Consider the following 17,555-nt stretch of genomic DNA (forward strand, 5'->3'; position numbering starts at 1 on the left):
CACAGAGCGATAAGTATGTAAAAAAAAAAGAAAGGAGAAAAAGAAACACGGACAAAGGAAGTGTGGACAAATAAAAGTAGTCGTGCAAGAGACGCGGAGGCTATGGCGCCCCGAAGAGTACGCATCAAAGAAGCAAAGAGCAGCACCGCTACTTTTTCGTTGAGTCCGCACCGCTGGCGGCCGCCTTCCATTCCTTGTTGTCTTTCATCAGCGACGCCTCGCTGTTTGTAATCTTCGCGCTCGGTTGCACATCCTTCCACACCACGACCGAGTTCAGAATGACGTTGTTGGGCACGCACACCACCGCCTGCTCGTCGTTGCGCAGGTACAAGTACCGCGTGTCCCAGTCGACGACGGTGCCGGTCACCGTGCTGCTGCCCACGCCGATGCTCACCTTATTGCCGGTGCGCAGCGCCTGCTGTCCGGAGAGCGCGATGCTGGCGACAAAGTTCGCACCAAAGTCTTTGCACGCAAAGCCGATCGTCGCGCCGGTGATGCCCGCCGCTGCAACCAGGGGAGAGGTGTCGACGCCTAAGGTACCGAGTGCGGTGAAGACGACGATGCCTTCCAGCACCAGTGCCGAGACCCGACTGGCCACACTCCGTTGCCCGGCATCGGGGATCATACCGGTGCGACCGTAAAAGGAGTTGAAGAAGCGCTTCATCTTAACCAGGAAAAAAAAGAATAAAGCGGGAAAGACGGGACCGTGTGTAGAAAAAACAGTGAATGTATATGATGGGAGCAGACAAGGGTCAAAAGAGACTCGTGTTTGCACCGCAAATAATCTAGGGATGATGTACAATCGGGAGAAGAAAAAGAGAAGACGGCGAAAGCAAAGTTGAAGAAGTGCGTATCGAAAGCCTCACATATATATTCATAACTAAAACACTTTCGCGTAACAAGCTGAAACACTGTTTCTATCTTGAATCCTCTAGAAGAGTAACGACACTTACTTTCGAGCAGTATTGTGCTACGCATTCGCATAAGGCTGCGAGATTCTCAGGTCCGTCACACAGCTTCACGGCAAAAGTACAGCTCTACGTCTGCCTTCATCATCAACGCTGTGGAGACTTCGGCAGGGGCGCCGAAAAACTTATTGCCGAAACAACAGAGAACACAATGCTATTGCTATCTTGCATAGTGACAGATTCTATTCTTTTCTCCCTTACTCTTATCCGCGAAACGTATTTCAGAAAAAGCACCATAACAGTAAAAAAAAAAACAGAAACGTCCATGAACACAAACGTTGAGCTGCTTTTCTTGACATCAGACTTTTCCGCACTCACAGCCAAACGAACAGAAAGCCTCAAGTAACTGCGAAAATCACCACATACTCAAAAATCACCCGTTTCACCGTTATTTTTTCGTTTACGAATAATTACAGTTAGATCTTTTACCTACGAAACGAAAGCTGAACGCGTGCGGACGGAGGAGAGGCAACGCTGACGTGAGGGCACGCTCGTCATGCGACAAAAAAAAGGGCTATTGAGTGTGCCCTCCCGAGCTCCTTTGAAAAGAAGTGAAACCCCGCCAGCTCGGTGCACGTGCGCAGAGTTACTCTTCTCGTTCGCAACTTGTCATTTCTCCCTCACTACAAACCCGTGCTGGCCGCACCCGCCGGCTTGGCGGTCTGCTTATTCACGATGGCCGTCTTGGACTTGCCATAGTCATCGCGACGGCGGCCGCTGGACCTAAGGAACTGCTGGTACTGGGCGGAGTTGGTATCGTAGATCATGATTGAAGTAGAGGAGGAGAAAATCGGTTGGTGTGTAAATGCAAAAGCTGAAGGGAAGAGGGTTGAACTGTTACGCAGAAAAAGGCTTGTGTGTATGTGTACGAGTGTGTAGTGGGTAAGGGATTGGACAGCAAGAGAGAGAAGAAATTGGACTGTGATCGTCGCACGTGTAGGGAGTAGCTAGAAACCTTAATCTTTGGTTTTTGTTCTCAATTCGCAAATAGATAGTAAAAGGTCAAAAGCTGCGTTTTACTTCAATTTCAGAGAAGGACAAAAAACCCATGGAGCCTTGTGTTAGCGTTTTTGTTCGGTAGCCAAAGGGCGGCGGCAATGGCATGAGGTACACCCGAGCACGGATGTAAGGGGAGGGAAACAGGCCCGGTATGCTGTAGTTGTTTTTTTTCTTCTTACGCACCACTTAAACGCGACTAAGCGACCTCACAACAGTTATTCCAAGCCAACGGGCACAGAGCCGGCTGAGAAACAACTTCACTGCACGCCGTCCGTCGACTCTGTGGTGGTGGAAGGCTCATCCAGCTTTGCATGCTTCTGTGGCGACTCCGGCGTCTGTAGCTCCCCCTCTTCATCGGCTTCGTGCGAGCGTTTACGGGTGTCATCGACGGATGCGCTGAAGTCGTCCGTTGGGGCGGGGCTGGGTGAAGCGACAAGTCGACTCGACGGTACCAAGGACGAAGCGGCGTTTTGCCCCACTTTGATGGCTGTGAGCAAGTAACCGCCCGCGGTGCTCATGTTTACCGTCGGGTGCGTGCGCTTCGGCAGCACCTGATGATGGCGGTACCACGTGTCCGAGATCTGAATGTTGACGCAGTCCTTCCGCAGCTCTAAGAATAGCCCCGTGAGGTCCTCGAGAAACGGGCTGTACACCACAATATGGCCACCATTCGCGAGGAAGGGCAAGAGATCGGTCACGGCCCGCTGCGGCGCGTCATCGTCGCAGACCACGAGGGAATCAGCGGGCTGCGCCAGGAGCGTCTCCCGCGCCTCGAGTCCCTTCATCCACTGCGTTACACCAGCACTGACATGACTTCGCGGGGGACGCTCGGACAAGTCGACAGCGCCGCAGCCCTGCTCTTCACCAGACGCCTTCGCCAGTTTCTCGCACACTTCTATGCCTTCCAGGAAACCCGGGTTGCGCGGCACCGCCTTCCAGCGCTCCTTCACCTCCGGCAGCTTGAACACCTTGATCGCCGTTGTCGGGTCCGGCTGTGCGTTCTTGTCGAGAAGTTGAAAAAGACGGCCCTCCTTCCCCATGCGAGTAAGAAGGCTGGCCGGTAGCACGCCGTTGGTGCGCTCGTACGTGAGAACGCGACTGTTGTGGTGGACGTCGCTGTGATGCAGAATGAGTGCTAGCGCGTCGGCGCGCAGTCGAATGCACCGCGCGTCGTCCGGTGTGTTATCGGATGGGTGGATGGTGGGGAGGTGCAACTCGGCCAAGTTGTCCACCGCCACCCGCTCCAGCTTGAAAAGCGTGCCGTACTTCTTCTGCTTCTTTTTCAGATATTTCTCCTGTGCAAAATTTGTCTTGGTGCCGAAACTCGCACTCTTCTCCTTCAGCGTCTGCAGCAGCTCGCCTAGTCCCTTTTCGCGGCGAATGGCCGCGACCTCGGCGTTCGACAGCTGCTGGTTCGTGTTGTCGTCGATTAAGTCTCGATTATCCTTCACCTCCTCGGCCTCGCCGACTTCGGTGATGTCGAGATCAGGGTACTCGTGCGTTTCAATGAAGCGCTGTCCTCCGTGATCGAGGTTGCACACGCCGCCGTAGCGCATGCCGATGAGTGTGGTGGCAAGTGCCGCCCCCGACCGCCCGAGACGCACCTTCACATCTTTTTTAATTTGCACAATCTTTTTACAGCCCCCTCCGTTGATGAAGACGTAGTCGTCCTCCTCAATGGCGTCGGACGAACTCATAACGACCCGCGTATTGCCGCTGCCGGTTCGGTGAGAATGAAAAGAGAATTAGTTCCAGCTGGTCGTTGCACTTCTCTCTTCCTTCCACCCAGTGCAGAAGAGCGATGATAGATGAAGGTAATTTTTGGGGTGATTGGAACGGAACACGGATGAAAACGTTCACAAAAAAAACTGGTCGATAAGTGCAACGAGGGACGAGATAGCATGTAAAAACGCCATTGAATTCACGAACACAGGGGAAGGAAAGAGCCGCCCAAAGGATGGATTGGTGCGCTACAAACTGCCATCAAGAACCTCCCGAACGGATGCCCTTTGGTCAGAGTGTGATTACTATTATCCTGAGTTACAAACAGAGGTTACGTAGCGACTGCATCTGAAATAAAGTGGCCGTTATTCTTTTGGGGGGGGGGGGTCTTTAATATATGGAATTGTACATAAGAGATGCAATACGGATAGTCGAAAAAGCCGCATATCCGTCTCTCTCCCCGCCAAGCAGAACAGCCCTTGGATCTACGCCTGAGAAGCCTTTGTGCACTTTTTGGCCGCTTCGGCCAGCACCTCCCGTAGCTTGGCCTCCTCGAGGTTGTCAGCCATCATGTTCCGCAACGTCGTCTCATGAGACGCAGCGGCCGAGGCCAACAGCGCTTCGTTCGACGTCTCATTGCCAGCCTCGCTGTCGCCTCGACTCTCTGCGGACGCCAGCAGCTTGCACCGCAGAAAGCTCGGCACGCCGTCCACCCACCGAATGTGGGACACCTGCCTTAAGAAACCAGTTTCATACAATTCTCTGTTCCGGCACACAGGGTTATCGAGTAACAGAGTGTCATGCGGATCTGACAGGGCAAGCGGCACCGTCCGCTGCAGGACAAGCTCCACCAGGCGCGGCAAAGAGACGAGCACTTGCAGGGCGGCAACAGAGCCCAGCTCGTTTCCTTCGAGATGGCAGTATTCTAACGCAGTGCATTGGACGAGAGCTGCGAGATCAATTATGCTGTTTTCCGCAGCGTTGAGAAAGGTTAGCTGCGCCGCAACGGGTTCTAAGCCAACTAGAGTGGTGAGCTTGTTTCCCGACAGATCGACCACCTGAAGCGACTGACAGCGCAAGAAAGCGCTAGGATCGATCTGGTACAGTCCCTGGCGAGGAAGACTGGCTTGGAAGATGAACATGACGTCGTACTGCTTCGACGCGGTGCGAACATCTTCCTCCGTCAGAGACTTCACTTGTGTGGATGAACTCGCCATTGATACTGTTTTTGTTCTGACTGTCCTTCGCCGTAATGCAAAAGAGGGCAAGCGAGACCAAAACACGCAAAAAATTCAGCTACAAGACGAATGATGTGTCGCCTGTGACGGAGAAGAAGAGGGGTCGTTGTGGACTACTCGCCGAAGCGCTTCCGCACGAGAATAAAACCGAGAAACGGGCAGAGTAGTGACCAGAAATAAAAACACAGATTATTAGTTGGATCGCTGCATCGCAGCGGTAACGTAATTCTGTTGCGCTTCGCTCACACGTTTCACAAACGTGATAGCTCTGCGAAACCACAGCTGCGGAACAGTGCCCAGGCCAGTAAAGTGAATCCTCCATGCACGCGAGGCGTGATAACCCCGTCGAGAAGAGCCAAACAAAACAATTTTTTTTTGATTGCTTGGGAAGAAACAATGACATCATCAGCTTTTTCGGTTTACAATTTCTTTTTTTTTATACAGTTATTGTGTCAGAAGTCTGTGACGAATATAGCGGAACGCGTCAGGCTGTCGTTTCTTTTGCACCCAACGCCGTTCTTCACGTGTGAAGCTGCCCCTCCTGCATTCCTCATGGCTGCCTGTCTCTTTCTTCCTCCTCCGTTCCCTCCCACGCCGAAGAGCAACTACGCCGCCTGTGCTAGCTTTCGTTGCACGGCGTAGAAGTCGCGAATGCGTTCCCTCTGCCGTCGTTTGCGCAGCCGCGACGCCCTCAACTGGGCGTTCACCTCAACGTCAAAGACGTCGCATAGCGCCTCCGCCACGCGTTGGAAATCGCGCTGCCCGCGCGGCCCATCTCGGCTCTCCAGGATGTGAGTGACAAGCTTGTGGATGGAGGACGTGTAGCCCATCTCCAGGTCAAGGATGAGCCGCCCGGTCTGGTACAGCTGGAGCGGCGAGAGCGCCTGCACCACCTTTTCCAACCGTTGGAAGCACAACACGGCCAGCCGCTCCGGCGTGGCAGACGCCGGCAGTTGCGCAATCGCCTCCAGAACGATAATGACCTGCGCCGCGTCGAGTTTCACCTCCACGGAGAACTGCCGTTCGAGGGCGCCGAGGACCGCCAGCGTCACCGCCGTGTCGTCGATGTGAAAGGCGGAGTAGCACTGCAAGAGCCGCACAAGAGTGCTGCGGCGGCACTGGTCCATCATGGGCAGCAGGCGTGTTCCCACGGCGTCCAGCAACGGTTCCACCGCTACCGCGTTCCGCACCTGCAAGGCGGCCATCAGCACCGTTTCCAAATCCTCTGCGGATAATAACGCGATGTCGTGCTGAAGCACACGAAGGACAACGGCCTCGAAGCGGTGGAAGACGGGCGGGTCGCTAGCGAGAGCCCTGAGCAGCACGCAGCGGCTGTGCGGGTCGGCACGTTCAAACATCACACCGAAGACACGCGGAAAGTCAACGGCCACCTCCATAGGAGCAGACGCAGCTTCGTGGGTGTCGAGGTGAACTGCCCCTTCATGCGCCTGCGGCATCGCCAGGTCCCACGCTTTGAGTCGCCCAACACCTTGTACCAGCCGCGCAAACTCGTTGGGATTCAAGTCGTCCGTTTCGCCCAGCAGAAAGGCGCACAGGCGTCGCGTTACTGCCAGCTGAGCAGCAGAAAACGAAAAGGACGTGGACGAGTTCAGAGCGGGAGAAGGAAACACGTTCAAGGAAGACCCCACCGGCGTGTAACCGCTGCCCTTACTTTGCGGAGAGAGAAGCGTCGTCAACGCGGCCAGCCAGTCCTGAACCACATCGAACACACGCAGCACCGCGTCCACCGTGGGAAGCAGCGGAAACGCACCCGACGGGTAATGCGTGGTGTGTGTGCCGTGCACCGCCTCCGCACACCTTATCGCGATGCGCAGACACCCCGTGAGCACCGTCACGCCGTCGCACGCCACACTCGTGAGAGACGCACGCTGCAGCAGCTCCAGCTGCGACGGTGCAAAGAGAACCTCCGCGATCATGTGCACGGTGTGTGGCAGAAGAACTTGGTGCTCCGAGAGAAGACGGACGAGGGTATCCAACTCAGTCCAGCGCACCGGTGAGGCGGTCAGCATAGACGGCAGCAGCGTTTGCTCTACCGTGGTCACCACGCCACGCTCGCGCAGCTGATGCAAGGAGGGCGGGTAGGACACGAGAAAATAGCGAAGTTCGTCTAGGGTTGAAATGCGCTCCAAGGAGAGCAGCTGATCGCAGCAACGGCGCACAAGGTCGATCCGATGTGACTGCTCCTCGGGCATCAGCGGCGCTGCGTGATTCCCCGTGGAGGTCGCAGATAAGAGAACGTTGTCCATCCACGTTGGTCCGTCGTGCTGCTCCGTTGGTGTGCTGGAAGAGGAAGATCCAAAAAGAAGGTAGCCTTGAAGAATCAAGAGCAGTAAGCTCTTGTCAGACTCCGTGGCAGTGTCGGCCACCGCCTCCACACGGGCCAGCAGCGGCTGCAGCAACGACACCGGCATCTCCTCGTGCCGCGCTGCGAGAGCGGACAGCACGCGAGTCACCCATGCAACGGTCAAGAACGGGGCGTGAGCGAGAAGGACGGCCTCGTTGATGCGCATCGGCAGCTTTTTGGACAGCGGCACAAACTCGTTTAGGTCAATGCTCGCATGCATATCCACTTTCTGCAGGTGAGCCAACACGTCTGTCGCGCCAGGAGGGTACTGCGTCGCCGTTTGCAGTAACTCTCTCTGCGTAAACTCTCTCAACTGCGGCCGTACTTGCAAAAAGACGAAGTCCGCTGCATCCGGAAAGAAAAGAGCGAGTTGATGCAGGTGCGCCAACGTAAACTCCTTCAGTTTGGAGGACGTAATGAAGGCACACACTTGCAGAACACTCAACGCGGCGGTGGCTTGCGTGGCGCGCAACAATTGCAGCGTGCTGTCGTCTTCGACCTCGTCCTCGTCCTCGCCCTCGCCCCCGTCATCGGAAGTTTCACTGTTCCTCTCCGTCACGTTCTCCGCAGCAGGTGTGATCATCGAGACATCTTCGTTCGCGTTGCGCGGCGGGTCAATTAAAGTCTCCACCAAGGCACGTAGGTGCGGCGTACGCGGCGGCAACAGCACGAAATGGAGCAACAATTGCACAAGAGACTTGAAAGCGACAATGCTCGTCACATCAGCCGCTGCGTCGGTCCCATCACGTTGCGTCGTCGTCGTCGTTCCGCGTTCACTTTGGTAGGCTGCCAGCCGCTTCTGCAAGATGGCCATCGCCACCTCGGCAATCTGCATGTCGTGCACCAGCACCACGTGGAATCGTCGGCGCTTCAATGCAACAAAAAACGACGAAAGGACGTGGTGAAATACGAAAAGGTCGCAGGTGCGGAGAAGGGTGGTCAGGTAATGCGCGGTGATGGGGATGGCCAGCGCACTGTCCGCACGCACCGCAAAGACGAAGTGCGCCGGCAGCGGCAGAGACTGCAGAGGCAGCTGCGATGCCCTGCTCTGCCACTCGTGCTCGCCCACATCAACGTTGGACTCGTCTAGCCACGACAACCTCGCCTCATTGTCTCTCGCTGGCGCGTCGCTGATCTCGGGCAGCACGGCGTCAGCACGAAACGTGTCGGCAACTAAGGCTTTATCACGCAATCGTTGTGCGATGAGGGCAAGCGCCCGTGTCGAGGCCTTGCAGCCAGTTTGAAGCATGAGCGTCAGGACCGTTTCAAAGTCGTCTTCTGTGACAGGTGAGGTGAAGGCCTCATCCAGTGAATGGGCTGCTATGCTCCACGTGCCGTCGGCTGCATCGTCCTCCTCCTCTCCTTCGCCTGCATCGTTTTCCGCATCTTCTTCTCCATCTCCTTCGCGGTTTTTGGTACTGCGGGGTGTCACAGTGTCCTTTTCGCGGCTCCCATCCCCCTGCGCAGCCTTCTCTCCTTCCGCACACTCGTGCGTCACTGCGTTGTGTTCAACGTGCACGTCGTCGATCTCACCCTCGCCCTCCCTTTCCTCCTCCTCGTGTCCTCCTCCACGCACCTCGTCCAACTTCGCTGTTCTTTCCAACAGGAAGTCCGACCTCCGCGATTCCGCCAACACGGTGTTGAAGTAGTGGGCGAACCAGACGGTCACCCGGTCGCGTCGCGCCGCCGCCTCGGCGCCACCATTGACCGCCGTCAGCACACCGGCGGCAAGGACGTACCGCACTACCCGTACGAGGACCGTCGTGTACGCCTTGGAGGAGTTAATGTGCGCCGCCATCCGACGCGACACCGTCCGCGGAGCGAGCGTGTGCTGGCGAAAAATCAAATCCGTCAGCGCAGCCGGGAACACCTTCAGTTCCGTCGCCGCTGTCACGAAGAACTGCACGAAGAGGTAGAGGTCGTGATAGCTGTTGGTGCCGCCGTAATGAAGCGCGCGTTTCACCAGTTGGCGCTGATAGTCTGCCGACTTGAGGTGTGGGATTACCTTGCTGAGCAGCCGCAGAGTCCTTGCACGGAAGCCAATGTCCGTGGGGCGCAAAAGTGGGAGGACGAGCGTGTTCAGCAGGTCCCTGTCAGCCATCTCATCCTCGGTGGTCAAAAAGTGGTAGGTGTCGAGCGACTGAAGGTACGCCGTGAGGACGGAATAGGCGACAAACGAGGGGGACAAGTGTACGCCGCGGGACGGGTAGCGATCGCCTCGCAGGAACTGATGGGTAGCACACTTTGGCCAATCGATGTTGCGCACAATCGCACCAGCGATGGTGAGCGCCTCGGAATACGCCTTGTACTGCGCCTCCTCCAAGTCTCGTGGCAAGGGAAACGGAATGGTTTTCAGCTCATAACCAAACAGAAAGCGACATAAGATGCACAGGTCAGGTGTCAGCGGTACTTTGGCGTGCTCGCGCGTCACATTTGCCTCGAGTGCTGCTGACACCTCCAGCTGGGCCCCGTTGTCCTTGTCACGTTGGGTGCCGTTGTGTTCCAGAGCTGCAACAACGGCGTGAAGCAGCTCGGGTGTGTTTGCCAGGCTGCACTGCACGAGGAACGCGCGAAACGCCCATGCGAGGCGCTGTCCAGTGGTGTGTAAGATGAGGGTGGCTAGGTGCGCATCCAGCTTCGTGGAGCGCATCATCTCAATGTTCAGCTGTTCCTCGAGCACCACCGCGAAGCGCGCTGGGTCTGACATGAAGGGCAGCAGTGGCACCAGCAACTCTAGCTCCGAGATGCCTCCTGCGTGAGCCACGTACTCGGCGAGTTTGGTGTCTTTCACGTCCTTGTACATGTGTGGCGCGTCGAAGAATGTGGGCAGCTGCTGGACTTCGACACGTGTCAATGCGGCAGGGTCGTGCACCACGCATAAGAAGAACTCCATGATATCACGACGGCACGAAGGAGCGGCATTTCGTGTGTGGGTCAGGATGCGGCAGCAATCGCGCATGCTAATCCGGCTGCGCATTTGCAACCGGTTTACGTCGTCATCAATGTGAGAAACACTCACTGCGGTGTCCGCCTTATCTTCCTCCTCCGCATCCTCAGGTCTCGTGTCGTGCTCGTCACGTTCAACGTTCACAAATAACTCCTCTGCAGTGGTCCGCTGCATTTCTCTTCGCTCGTCCAGCTCCGCATCTTTACGCTGGCGAATCGCGCGAGACACCCGCAGTGCAGGTTGGAGAAGCCGCACCAGACTGCGAAGCAATCCATCCATCATCTTATAGTCGTTTGGGGCAAAAAGCGTGCTGCACCGCAACGGGTCAAAGAGGAGCAACACGGTGAGAAGGGCCTCGATGTGGACGCTGGCATCTAAGCCCTCGCCTTCTCCAGCGATCGTGGAAAAGATACGAAGTTGATGCAGCAGGGCAAGCCACAGTGCCGGGGGCGGTTCCAGGACGTCTAAAACGGCGTTTCGAAGATGCAGCGGGATGCCGTCGGTGATTCGGGTAAGTCCGTAAACGGCGGAAAGCAGAATAAAAAAAGGCTGCAGCGTCAGCTGTTCGTTCGTCACCGCATGCGTCACTAGTAGCCCGATCGTGTGAGTGAGTTGGTCAGTAAGGCCATCAAGTGTTGACGATGACGACGGTGAGAGCATGTTTCTCTCTTTTTGGTTTCGCCGCTGAAGGACGTCGCAGAGAAACGTGAGAACGACGAGGCTCTGGCCACAGGAGAAACTGTCCAGGCTGTCATTCACCCACCGCATTACCGCCGCATCCATGCGCTTTGTTTCCTCTTCGTCTGCACTGCTACTTCCAACGGAGCTGCCACAACTCTTCGCTTGTGCTTCTTGGTGGTAGGCGCACCAGCGGATGATGGCGTTGAAGCCTTGTTTCTTCAGTTCCTTCTGCTTTGACTGGGTCACTCGGGAACCATCGTCGCGCCGGTGAGAAATAGGCGGAACCGGGTTGCGCATTTGACGAGTGATGAGGTTTGGGGCAGGCTCAGCATCCCCAGTCGCTGGGAAGAGAGCAGACATCTCACGCAGAGTAGGTGCAGCGACGAGGATAAAAGGCAGCTTCCACGAGGCAGCCAGCCGCCGCAATGACGGGAGGAACGCCATACAATTCGCGTTGTAATATCAAACAAAAGCTATCACGAATATATATTTTTTCATAGATTTTTAATTCTCCATACCCCTGTCGACGGCTTTGTGAACAACCGCAGCACGACTTGAGAGGGGGTATGCTGCGTTGCCTTGTTGTTATGACAATCAACGCGTCGCACTCGTGCTGCTCCAGTAGCGCGTATTACAGGAGGGCCCCACAAAAGAAGGGGTGGGGAAAGAGAAGGGAAGTACAACCATTAAAAAACAAAACAGAAGAAACGAATACAGTGCTTTTCACTGGACTTTTTACGAAGCGGGGAGGCTTACACATTGAGAGCGTTCACAGCAGTTAAATAGGATCTTGAAAAAGTTTTGCGTGGCCTTGAAACGACGCAATTCCGAACCGCACAGGAAACCACCGGACCATGTGTTTCTCATCTTTTCGACAGTACTTTTTTTTCTTTAAAATATATGCATGCGTGCGTGCATAAGGGAGGAGAAAAAAAAAGTGCTATAAAAGCTGACGCGGAGAACCGACGACGATCCACGACGTCACGCTTCTCTCTTCACACTATGCAACCGTAATTTAGATGCGAGGGCAAAGGAAAAAAAAATTGAGTGTGGCCAAGAGCAGTGATAGTACAGATAGTGCAATTGGATGCGGCGAGCGTTCTACCCTTTCTCCCGCGCGACGGCCTGCATGACCCCCCTTACGGAGCCTTTGGTGCGATCCAGACGGACCAGCACGAGCTCCAGCTGTGCATCCGTAAGCCCTCGCAGGTCTGTCGCCGGCTCCAGCGACGGTTCCATCACGCGAACTGCCACAGGTGAATTGTCCACGTTACGCGTTGCTTCGTCCTCCTCTGCCCGCTTGCGCTTGCCACCTTGGGGCACTCCTTTCATGGCGGTTGGTTGCGCTTGCCGCGTTACAGGTTCCACCACTACACGGCCCTCGCACAGCATCGTCGCTGACAGCCCGGAGGCGGGTATCGCAAGCAGCGAGGACAGCAACGCCGTACTGTCCAGTGTGTCCTCAAAGCGGCTCTCTTGCTGCATAGCGGCGACGAGGGTCAGTGCAGATCGTCCTCGGGTGTCTTTTGGTCCATAGAGCGCACGGACGTGCTCGTAGGCGTTCAGCATGCGCTCCTGCAGCTGCCGCTGTGCAATGAGGTGCTGCTCCGCCTCCTCCACGTGCGTCGCATCCTTGCGCATCTGCCGGAGAAGTGCCCTCAGCTTCGGCGCGGAAAGGGAAGCCCGAAGCTCAGCAGAAATCGTGCCACACAAGGCTTCGTCGTCGAGCGTGCTATCGTTTCGTTGAGCATCCTTCTCGTTGCGTTTTCGCGCCTCTCTCTGCGACAGCGAGGCACTGCTTTGTAAGGAGTCTGTTGTCAACGTGGCATCATTTGTCGAGGTCTTCGAGACGCGGGGACTCCTTCCCGGCCCGTCCACGTACGCGGCGTATCCGGTGTGGTGATTCACCAGCGCCTTCCATGCCCGCTGAGCGGCCACGCTGCCTTTTAGGCGGAGAGTCCGCGTCAGCTGCTCCGCCGCCTCCTCAACAGACACAACACGATTTTGGCACAGATAAACCCGAGCGATCAATTTCCCACCGAGTGGAATTGTAGCAGCGGTGCCTAGCTGCGAGTTGTCGCATTGTGTTGTAGCAGAGACGTTGCTGCGAGCTCCTGCCGGATGCTCTAACAGCTCATCAAAATAGGGCGCGGCAGTGGTACTCCAGTTCTGCTCCTCCATCGTCCACCGCACCCGCAGCAGTTCCGGAAACACCATCGCAACTCTGGCCACGTCGTCAAGGGTGACGGTAAAGTGGCAGTGGCGTGTCACGGCGTTCAACCAACGCTCATCTACGGTGATGCTATGGCTACACATTGGTATCTCTACGTTGGCGGGAGCTGCCGAAGCGGAAAAGCTTGAATCGATGCTGTTCGTCACCTGCGACGTTGCGTCAGCCGCGGAGCTGCCAGCTTTCACAGCTGGTTGCGCTGCAGCAGCGCCGTTCCGACTGTACATCGCACCGAGTTGAGCCTTTTCGGTGAAGGAAACGAGATACATGCTGTGGAGGAGTTGCGCGAGGTGCGCGTCCCATGCACCACTGCGCGCATCGGGCGCCGTAGACGCCTCGGCCGGCTCTTCAACGACCGCCGTCGCCGGCCCTTCGTGCAGTGGCGGTGACGCTACGAGACTTCGAATAAACACTGGCTCATCGCCAGAGACTCGCTTGGAGCCCGACGGCTTCTGCAGGTTTGGGGTGTCGCTCGACATTCCTGTATATTAGTTTTTCTCTTGGTGTGATCTTCGGAGACAAAACGCGTATGATGTTTCGACTGTTTCTCAGAAGCTCCCACAACAAGCGGAGAAGAAAAGGGAAGATGGTGGTCGGGTAGAGAACGATACCGTACGTTGTTATCGCAGCCGTTCATTTCGTCAAGATCCTCATGCAATGCTGTCACACCTTACCTCCGTTCGCAAGACGTCGCCGATGACAAGGCCCACCAAGCGGCGGAAATAGAGCGTCTACAGAACACACACACACACACAACGTAAGAGAGGGAGGTTTTCCAATGTGACGGTCACCGACCCACAATGGCACTGCAGTTGGCTTCTACAGCATCTATACACGTTGCTTGTATTGATTGGAGCACTCCATGCACAAGCGCTACATGTTCTTTTTGGTACTCCATTACTCGCCGTTCTTTCCTTTCGGATTTGTTGTGTGCTCCGGCCCCGTACGCTCCGTACACTAACCCATCGAAGATGAAAAAGACCTTCCGAGCTGTTCAGGAAAAGGGAAAAAGAAAATGAAGACAATCGGATGAATAAAAAAAGGCGGTATCGACATCTACCATTCTCTTTTTTGCTGTATGTATAAAGCGGCACATCTTCGGTGTGTTTAAACTAAGAGCTTGAAGTTGCCGTTGCCTGTATGTATATATATGTGCTCCGTGCCGCGATCTTTTCCTTAACGAGTGAATGAAATCTATTGCAGCCATTCAACGCGCGGAACGGCACTCCGTATGGATGTAATGCGGAATGCGCCGTCCATGAAAAGCTCGGACGGAACCCAACAAACAAAGAAAGAAAAAAAAAGTTGTGCTCTACGTATGAGTCTATGGTAATGGTTCTGTTGTCCGCAACCGTAATTCCGTTGGAAGACACGTTTGCTTGCGTAGCAGGAATAGAGTGTGTCTGCCTCGTTGAGTCCGCCTTCGTCTGTGCACCATACCATGAATTTGCTCGGAGAAGAGGCTCAGTGCACCGTGTTCTTTTTCACCTCTCCACGCATGATGTACCAGCAACGCAGAATCATGTCGAGTAGCAACGGGAAAAAAAATCTAAGGAAAGTCGCCTGCAGCGACTCGCAAAGGAAAAAAAAACAAAGAAACAACGGTACGTCCACTTTATTCCTTTTCTTTCCGACTATCAGCGCATGCGGAACTGCGAAATGTGATAACTGTGCTGATGTTTTTTTTTTGCTGTAATGTAATAGAACAAGAAAATAAAAACATGTGTTTTATGTCAAGAAAAATTGGGCAGTGATTACGCCTTCAATTGCTGCGCCACGGCGGCGATGCGCTGCTTCGCTGAGCGGTGGTCATTCTTGAGCGCCGTGCTCGTCCACGCCTTCGCGACGTGTGCCATGCGCGTGGAGCTGGGGATGGTCTGCAGCATCGGCAGCAGCGCCGCGTAGGTCGCCCCGAAGGGGTTCTTCTCGTAGTAGTGTGGCACCTTGATCTCCTTCAACACCACCGTCGCCGGGGCGTGTGTGTGGGACGCAGCGGCGTTTTTGCGAGGCACCAACGCACGCACAGGAGAGACAACTGTCTTCGCGCTGGCCCCCGTCTGCGCCTCGAGCAGTCTCGTCGCCTGGGCCACGCGGGCGTCCATGGTGGGCAGCTTGTGCGTGCGTGCCCACAGCGCCTTAATCGTGCGCGAGCCGACCACCTTCGGCCCATTCGGCAGCAGACCTGTCATACATACGCGCCGGTAGAATTCAATGTACGGGTTGCTGCGCCGCGGCGTCTTGCGGGCAATATGCTTCATCTTCTTCGCCGCCACACGACGCCCCCTCGGCCTTGCGGCGGCTTTGCGGGGCTTGCGAGCGGCCTTCGCCTTGGACTTGCGCATTGCTGACTTACGGCTCTTTGTCTTTGCCGCCGCCGCCGCCTTACGGGCCGCTGACTTGCGCGTCTTTGACTTGGCCGCAGCTGCTTTGCGGACACGACGGCGTGTCATTGCTTTCTTGCGTGAGGCGAGACGCGCTTTCCGTGCCTTCGACTGTTTCGCAGCAGCTTTAGGCGACTTCTTCGTCTTGTTCGTTTTCTTCGTGACGCTGCGACGTAGCTTACGCGACTTCTTCGCGGCTGTCTTGCGTGCCTTGGAGCTACGCTTTGTTGTCTTCTTACCTGCTTTCCTTGTCAGCTTTTTGCTGAGTTTGCGCCTGCTTCTCTGATCCTTGTTGAGGAGCCGCACCGCCATCGAAATGCGCTTCGTCAAGGACGAAGAGCGCTGCTGCCCCGTCAGGAGCCACATGCGGAACACACGACTTTTGTTTGTCGCTGTCGGCGCCAGCTTTGTCTGCTTCAGCACGTTGGCCGTGAAAGACGCATACGGTGTGACAGCCTTTTTGGCCGGCTTCGCGCGGGTGGCCGTGGCACGGGAAGCCTTCACGCGTTTCGATGACCTCTTCGTGTTCTTGTTCTTCTTGGATGTCGCAGATGCCTTACGCGACCGCCTCGCCGCCTTCGACTTGCGGGAACGGCGAGCGGGCTTCGTCGCCGCAGCCTTCACGCCTGGGGCCAGACGCCTGCCCTCTTTCTTGTAAATCTCCTTCGCCGCCGCCACGCGAGGGGCGGAGTAGCGAATGCCGTATCTCGGCGCCGTCCTGCGCCAAAGAGTACTGGCCACCTTCATCCGCTGCACGGGAGCCATTTTAGTGAGCACGCCGGACATGGATTTGTAGAAGACGGCGAACGGCGGCCGGCTGCGCGCCAGCGCCGTGACAGTCCTTGAAAACATGCTGAGACGCAAAACCCTTTGTTTCAGACGCGTAAACTAGCAAAAGGACGCTTTAATACTAGAAAAGGTGGAAGAAAGAAGAAACAGAGGAGGAAAGACTTCGAAAATTAAACAGTGGGGTAACGTCACGAAGTAGCGCGCGTCGATGAGACAGACGCGAATCACTATTCTCCGAGGGGGCTGTGCAACCCACGCAGCACACGATCAGGACAGCTTTCCATTCCTTATGTATAGTGAGAGGGACACAACGAGAACGCAATTCCTCTTTCACATCCTTGAGCTGATTCAATCGATGAGACGAGCCCCCTGCGCTTTCAGATCGTCACATGCCACTAACTCTACCGTTGCTTTCTTGTCTTTTTCTTTTTTTGCGCAACTCAACGGGAAGGCGCATCTTCGCTAGATCAGACAGTGGTCGCGGCGCTCCTCACTGTATTTCGTTTATCTTAACCTGTTCGATTGACAGGAACAAAAAGAGTCGGCAAGGACAATAGAGTGGACAAAAAATGGGAAGATAGATCTTTAGTATCAATCAAAGAGTAGAACTTTCAATAGTTTACAGAGTTGCGTTCATAGAAGAGAGGAATAGAAGTGTAACCCTAACCACCTTTGGCGAAAGGAATGTCAATGGGAGAGAGAACGCATGAAAACGGACGCAACGCAGATGAGCGAGATAGAGAAAACAAACAAGATAAATGAATAAGTGTCTGGTGATTGTGTGATGCGTGCGACGGCGTCGTGTTTGATTCTTGGAAAGGGGAGTTCGTAGCGGTGATGTGCTTCTCAAAAGAAGAAAAAAAAAATGTGTGCACTCTTGCGAGCGCAACACCGGTGAGGGGGAGATCGCCAGCAACACTGTAATACGTACGTAAAACAGACAGTTTTTCACGTGCGTTCCGACGTCCCAATTGACGAGAATTCGCTGTGTTGCCTCTCTCTGAGAGCGCGCCTCACAGCACATCCGCTTCGAACACATTTGGGCACGTCTTTGATGACACCTACACAAGGAATGAGAAGGTGTCGCGCTACGTTTGGGTAGCGACGAAGCTATTCTAACAAGGCAAACGTGCTCTACGTATGCGAGGCAGACCAAGTCAATAAAAAAGGGGGCTGGGAACTGTTGAAGTTCAGAAAGCGCTCTCAACAAGAAAAAACAACAACAACAAAAACCA

At 55.3% G+C, this 17,555-nt stretch overlaps 6 protein-coding genes across 12 annotated transcripts; all 6 read right to left on the minus strand.

Annotated features, from left to right (window-relative positions):
* Nucleotides 1-148: 148 nt before the first annotated feature.
* Nucleotides 149-786, minus strand: ABB37_04001 (hypothetical protein; the record flags this gene model as incomplete). 2 transcript variants are annotated; one of them, XM_015801516.1, is made up of 1 exon in its annotated part: nt 149-786. In XM_015801516.1, the coding sequence occupies exon 1, from the start codon at nt 662-664 to the stop codon at nt 149-151; it is 516 nt and encodes a 171-aa protein (XP_015660136.1). In that variant the 5' UTR covers nt 665-786. The 2 variants fall into 2 exon arrangements, with proteins under 2 accessions (XP_015660136.1, XP_015660135.1); XM_015801515.1 differs by having other exon boundaries at nt 149-665.
* Nucleotides 787-2,224: 1,438 nt separating this feature from the next.
* Nucleotides 2,225-3,836, minus strand: ABB37_04002 (hypothetical protein; the record flags this gene model as incomplete). Of its 2 annotated transcripts, none has more annotated exons than XM_015801518.1 (1): nt 2,225-3,836. In XM_015801518.1, exon 1 carries the CDS (start codon nt 3,662-3,664, stop codon nt 2,225-2,227), a length of 1,440 nt encoding a protein of 479 aa, XP_015660138.1. In that variant the 5' UTR covers nt 3,665-3,836. The 2 variants fall into 2 exon arrangements, with proteins under 2 accessions (XP_015660138.1, XP_015660137.1); XM_015801517.1 differs by having other exon boundaries at nt 2,225-3,746.
* A 338-nt stretch (nt 3,837-4,174) lies between these two features.
* ABB37_04003 (putative leucine-rich repeat protein (LRRP)) lies at nt 4,175-5,056 on the minus strand (the record flags this gene model as incomplete). Its single annotated transcript, XM_015801519.1, has 1 exon — nt 4,175-5,056. The coding sequence occupies exon 1, from the start codon at nt 4,904-4,906 to the stop codon at nt 4,175-4,177; it is 732 nt and encodes a 243-aa protein (XP_015660139.1). The 5' UTR covers nt 4,907-5,056.
* A 476-nt stretch (nt 5,057-5,532) lies between these two features.
* Nucleotides 5,533-11,364, minus strand: ABB37_04004 (putative mitochondrial hypothetical protein; the record flags this gene model as incomplete). Its single annotated transcript, XM_015801520.1, has 1 exon — nt 5,533-11,364. The coding sequence occupies one exon, from the start codon at nt 11,362-11,364 to the stop codon at nt 5,533-5,535; it is 5,832 nt and encodes a 1,943-aa protein (XP_015660140.1).
* A 657-nt stretch (nt 11,365-12,021) lies between these two features.
* On the minus strand, nt 12,022-13,698 carry ABB37_04005 (hypothetical protein; the record flags this gene model as incomplete). 3 transcript variants are annotated; one of them, XM_015801523.1, is made up of 1 exon in its annotated part: nt 12,022-13,698. In XM_015801523.1, exon 1 carries the CDS (start codon nt 13,627-13,629, stop codon nt 12,022-12,024), a length of 1,608 nt encoding a protein of 535 aa, XP_015660143.1. In that variant the 5' UTR covers nt 13,630-13,698. The 3 variants fall into 3 exon arrangements, with proteins under 3 accessions (XP_015660143.1, XP_015660142.1, XP_015660141.1); XM_015801522.1 differs by having other exon boundaries at nt 12,022-13,692; XM_015801521.1 differs by having other exon boundaries at nt 12,022-13,661.
* Nucleotides 13,699-14,904: 1,206 nt separating this feature from the next.
* ABB37_04006 (mkiaa0324 protein-like protein) lies at nt 14,905-16,442 on the minus strand (the record flags this gene model as incomplete). Of its 3 annotated transcripts, none has more annotated exons than XM_015801526.1 (1): nt 14,905-16,442. In XM_015801526.1, exon 1 carries the CDS (start codon nt 16,381-16,383, stop codon nt 14,905-14,907), a length of 1,479 nt encoding a protein of 492 aa, XP_015660146.1. In that variant the 5' UTR covers nt 16,384-16,442. The 3 variants fall into 3 exon arrangements, with proteins under 3 accessions (XP_015660146.1, XP_015660145.1, XP_015660144.1); XM_015801525.1 differs by having other exon boundaries at nt 14,905-16,434; XM_015801524.1 differs by having other exon boundaries at nt 14,905-16,385.
* Between the last annotated feature and the right edge of the window lie 1,113 nt (nt 16,443-17,555).

Source organism: Leptomonas pyrrhocoris (genome assembly GCF_001293395.1).
Source record: "Leptomonas pyrrhocoris isolate H10 chromosome Unknown, whole genome shotgun sequence".
Classification (NCBI taxonomy): domain Eukaryota; phylum Euglenozoa; class Kinetoplastea; order Trypanosomatida; family Trypanosomatidae; genus Leptomonas; species Leptomonas pyrrhocoris.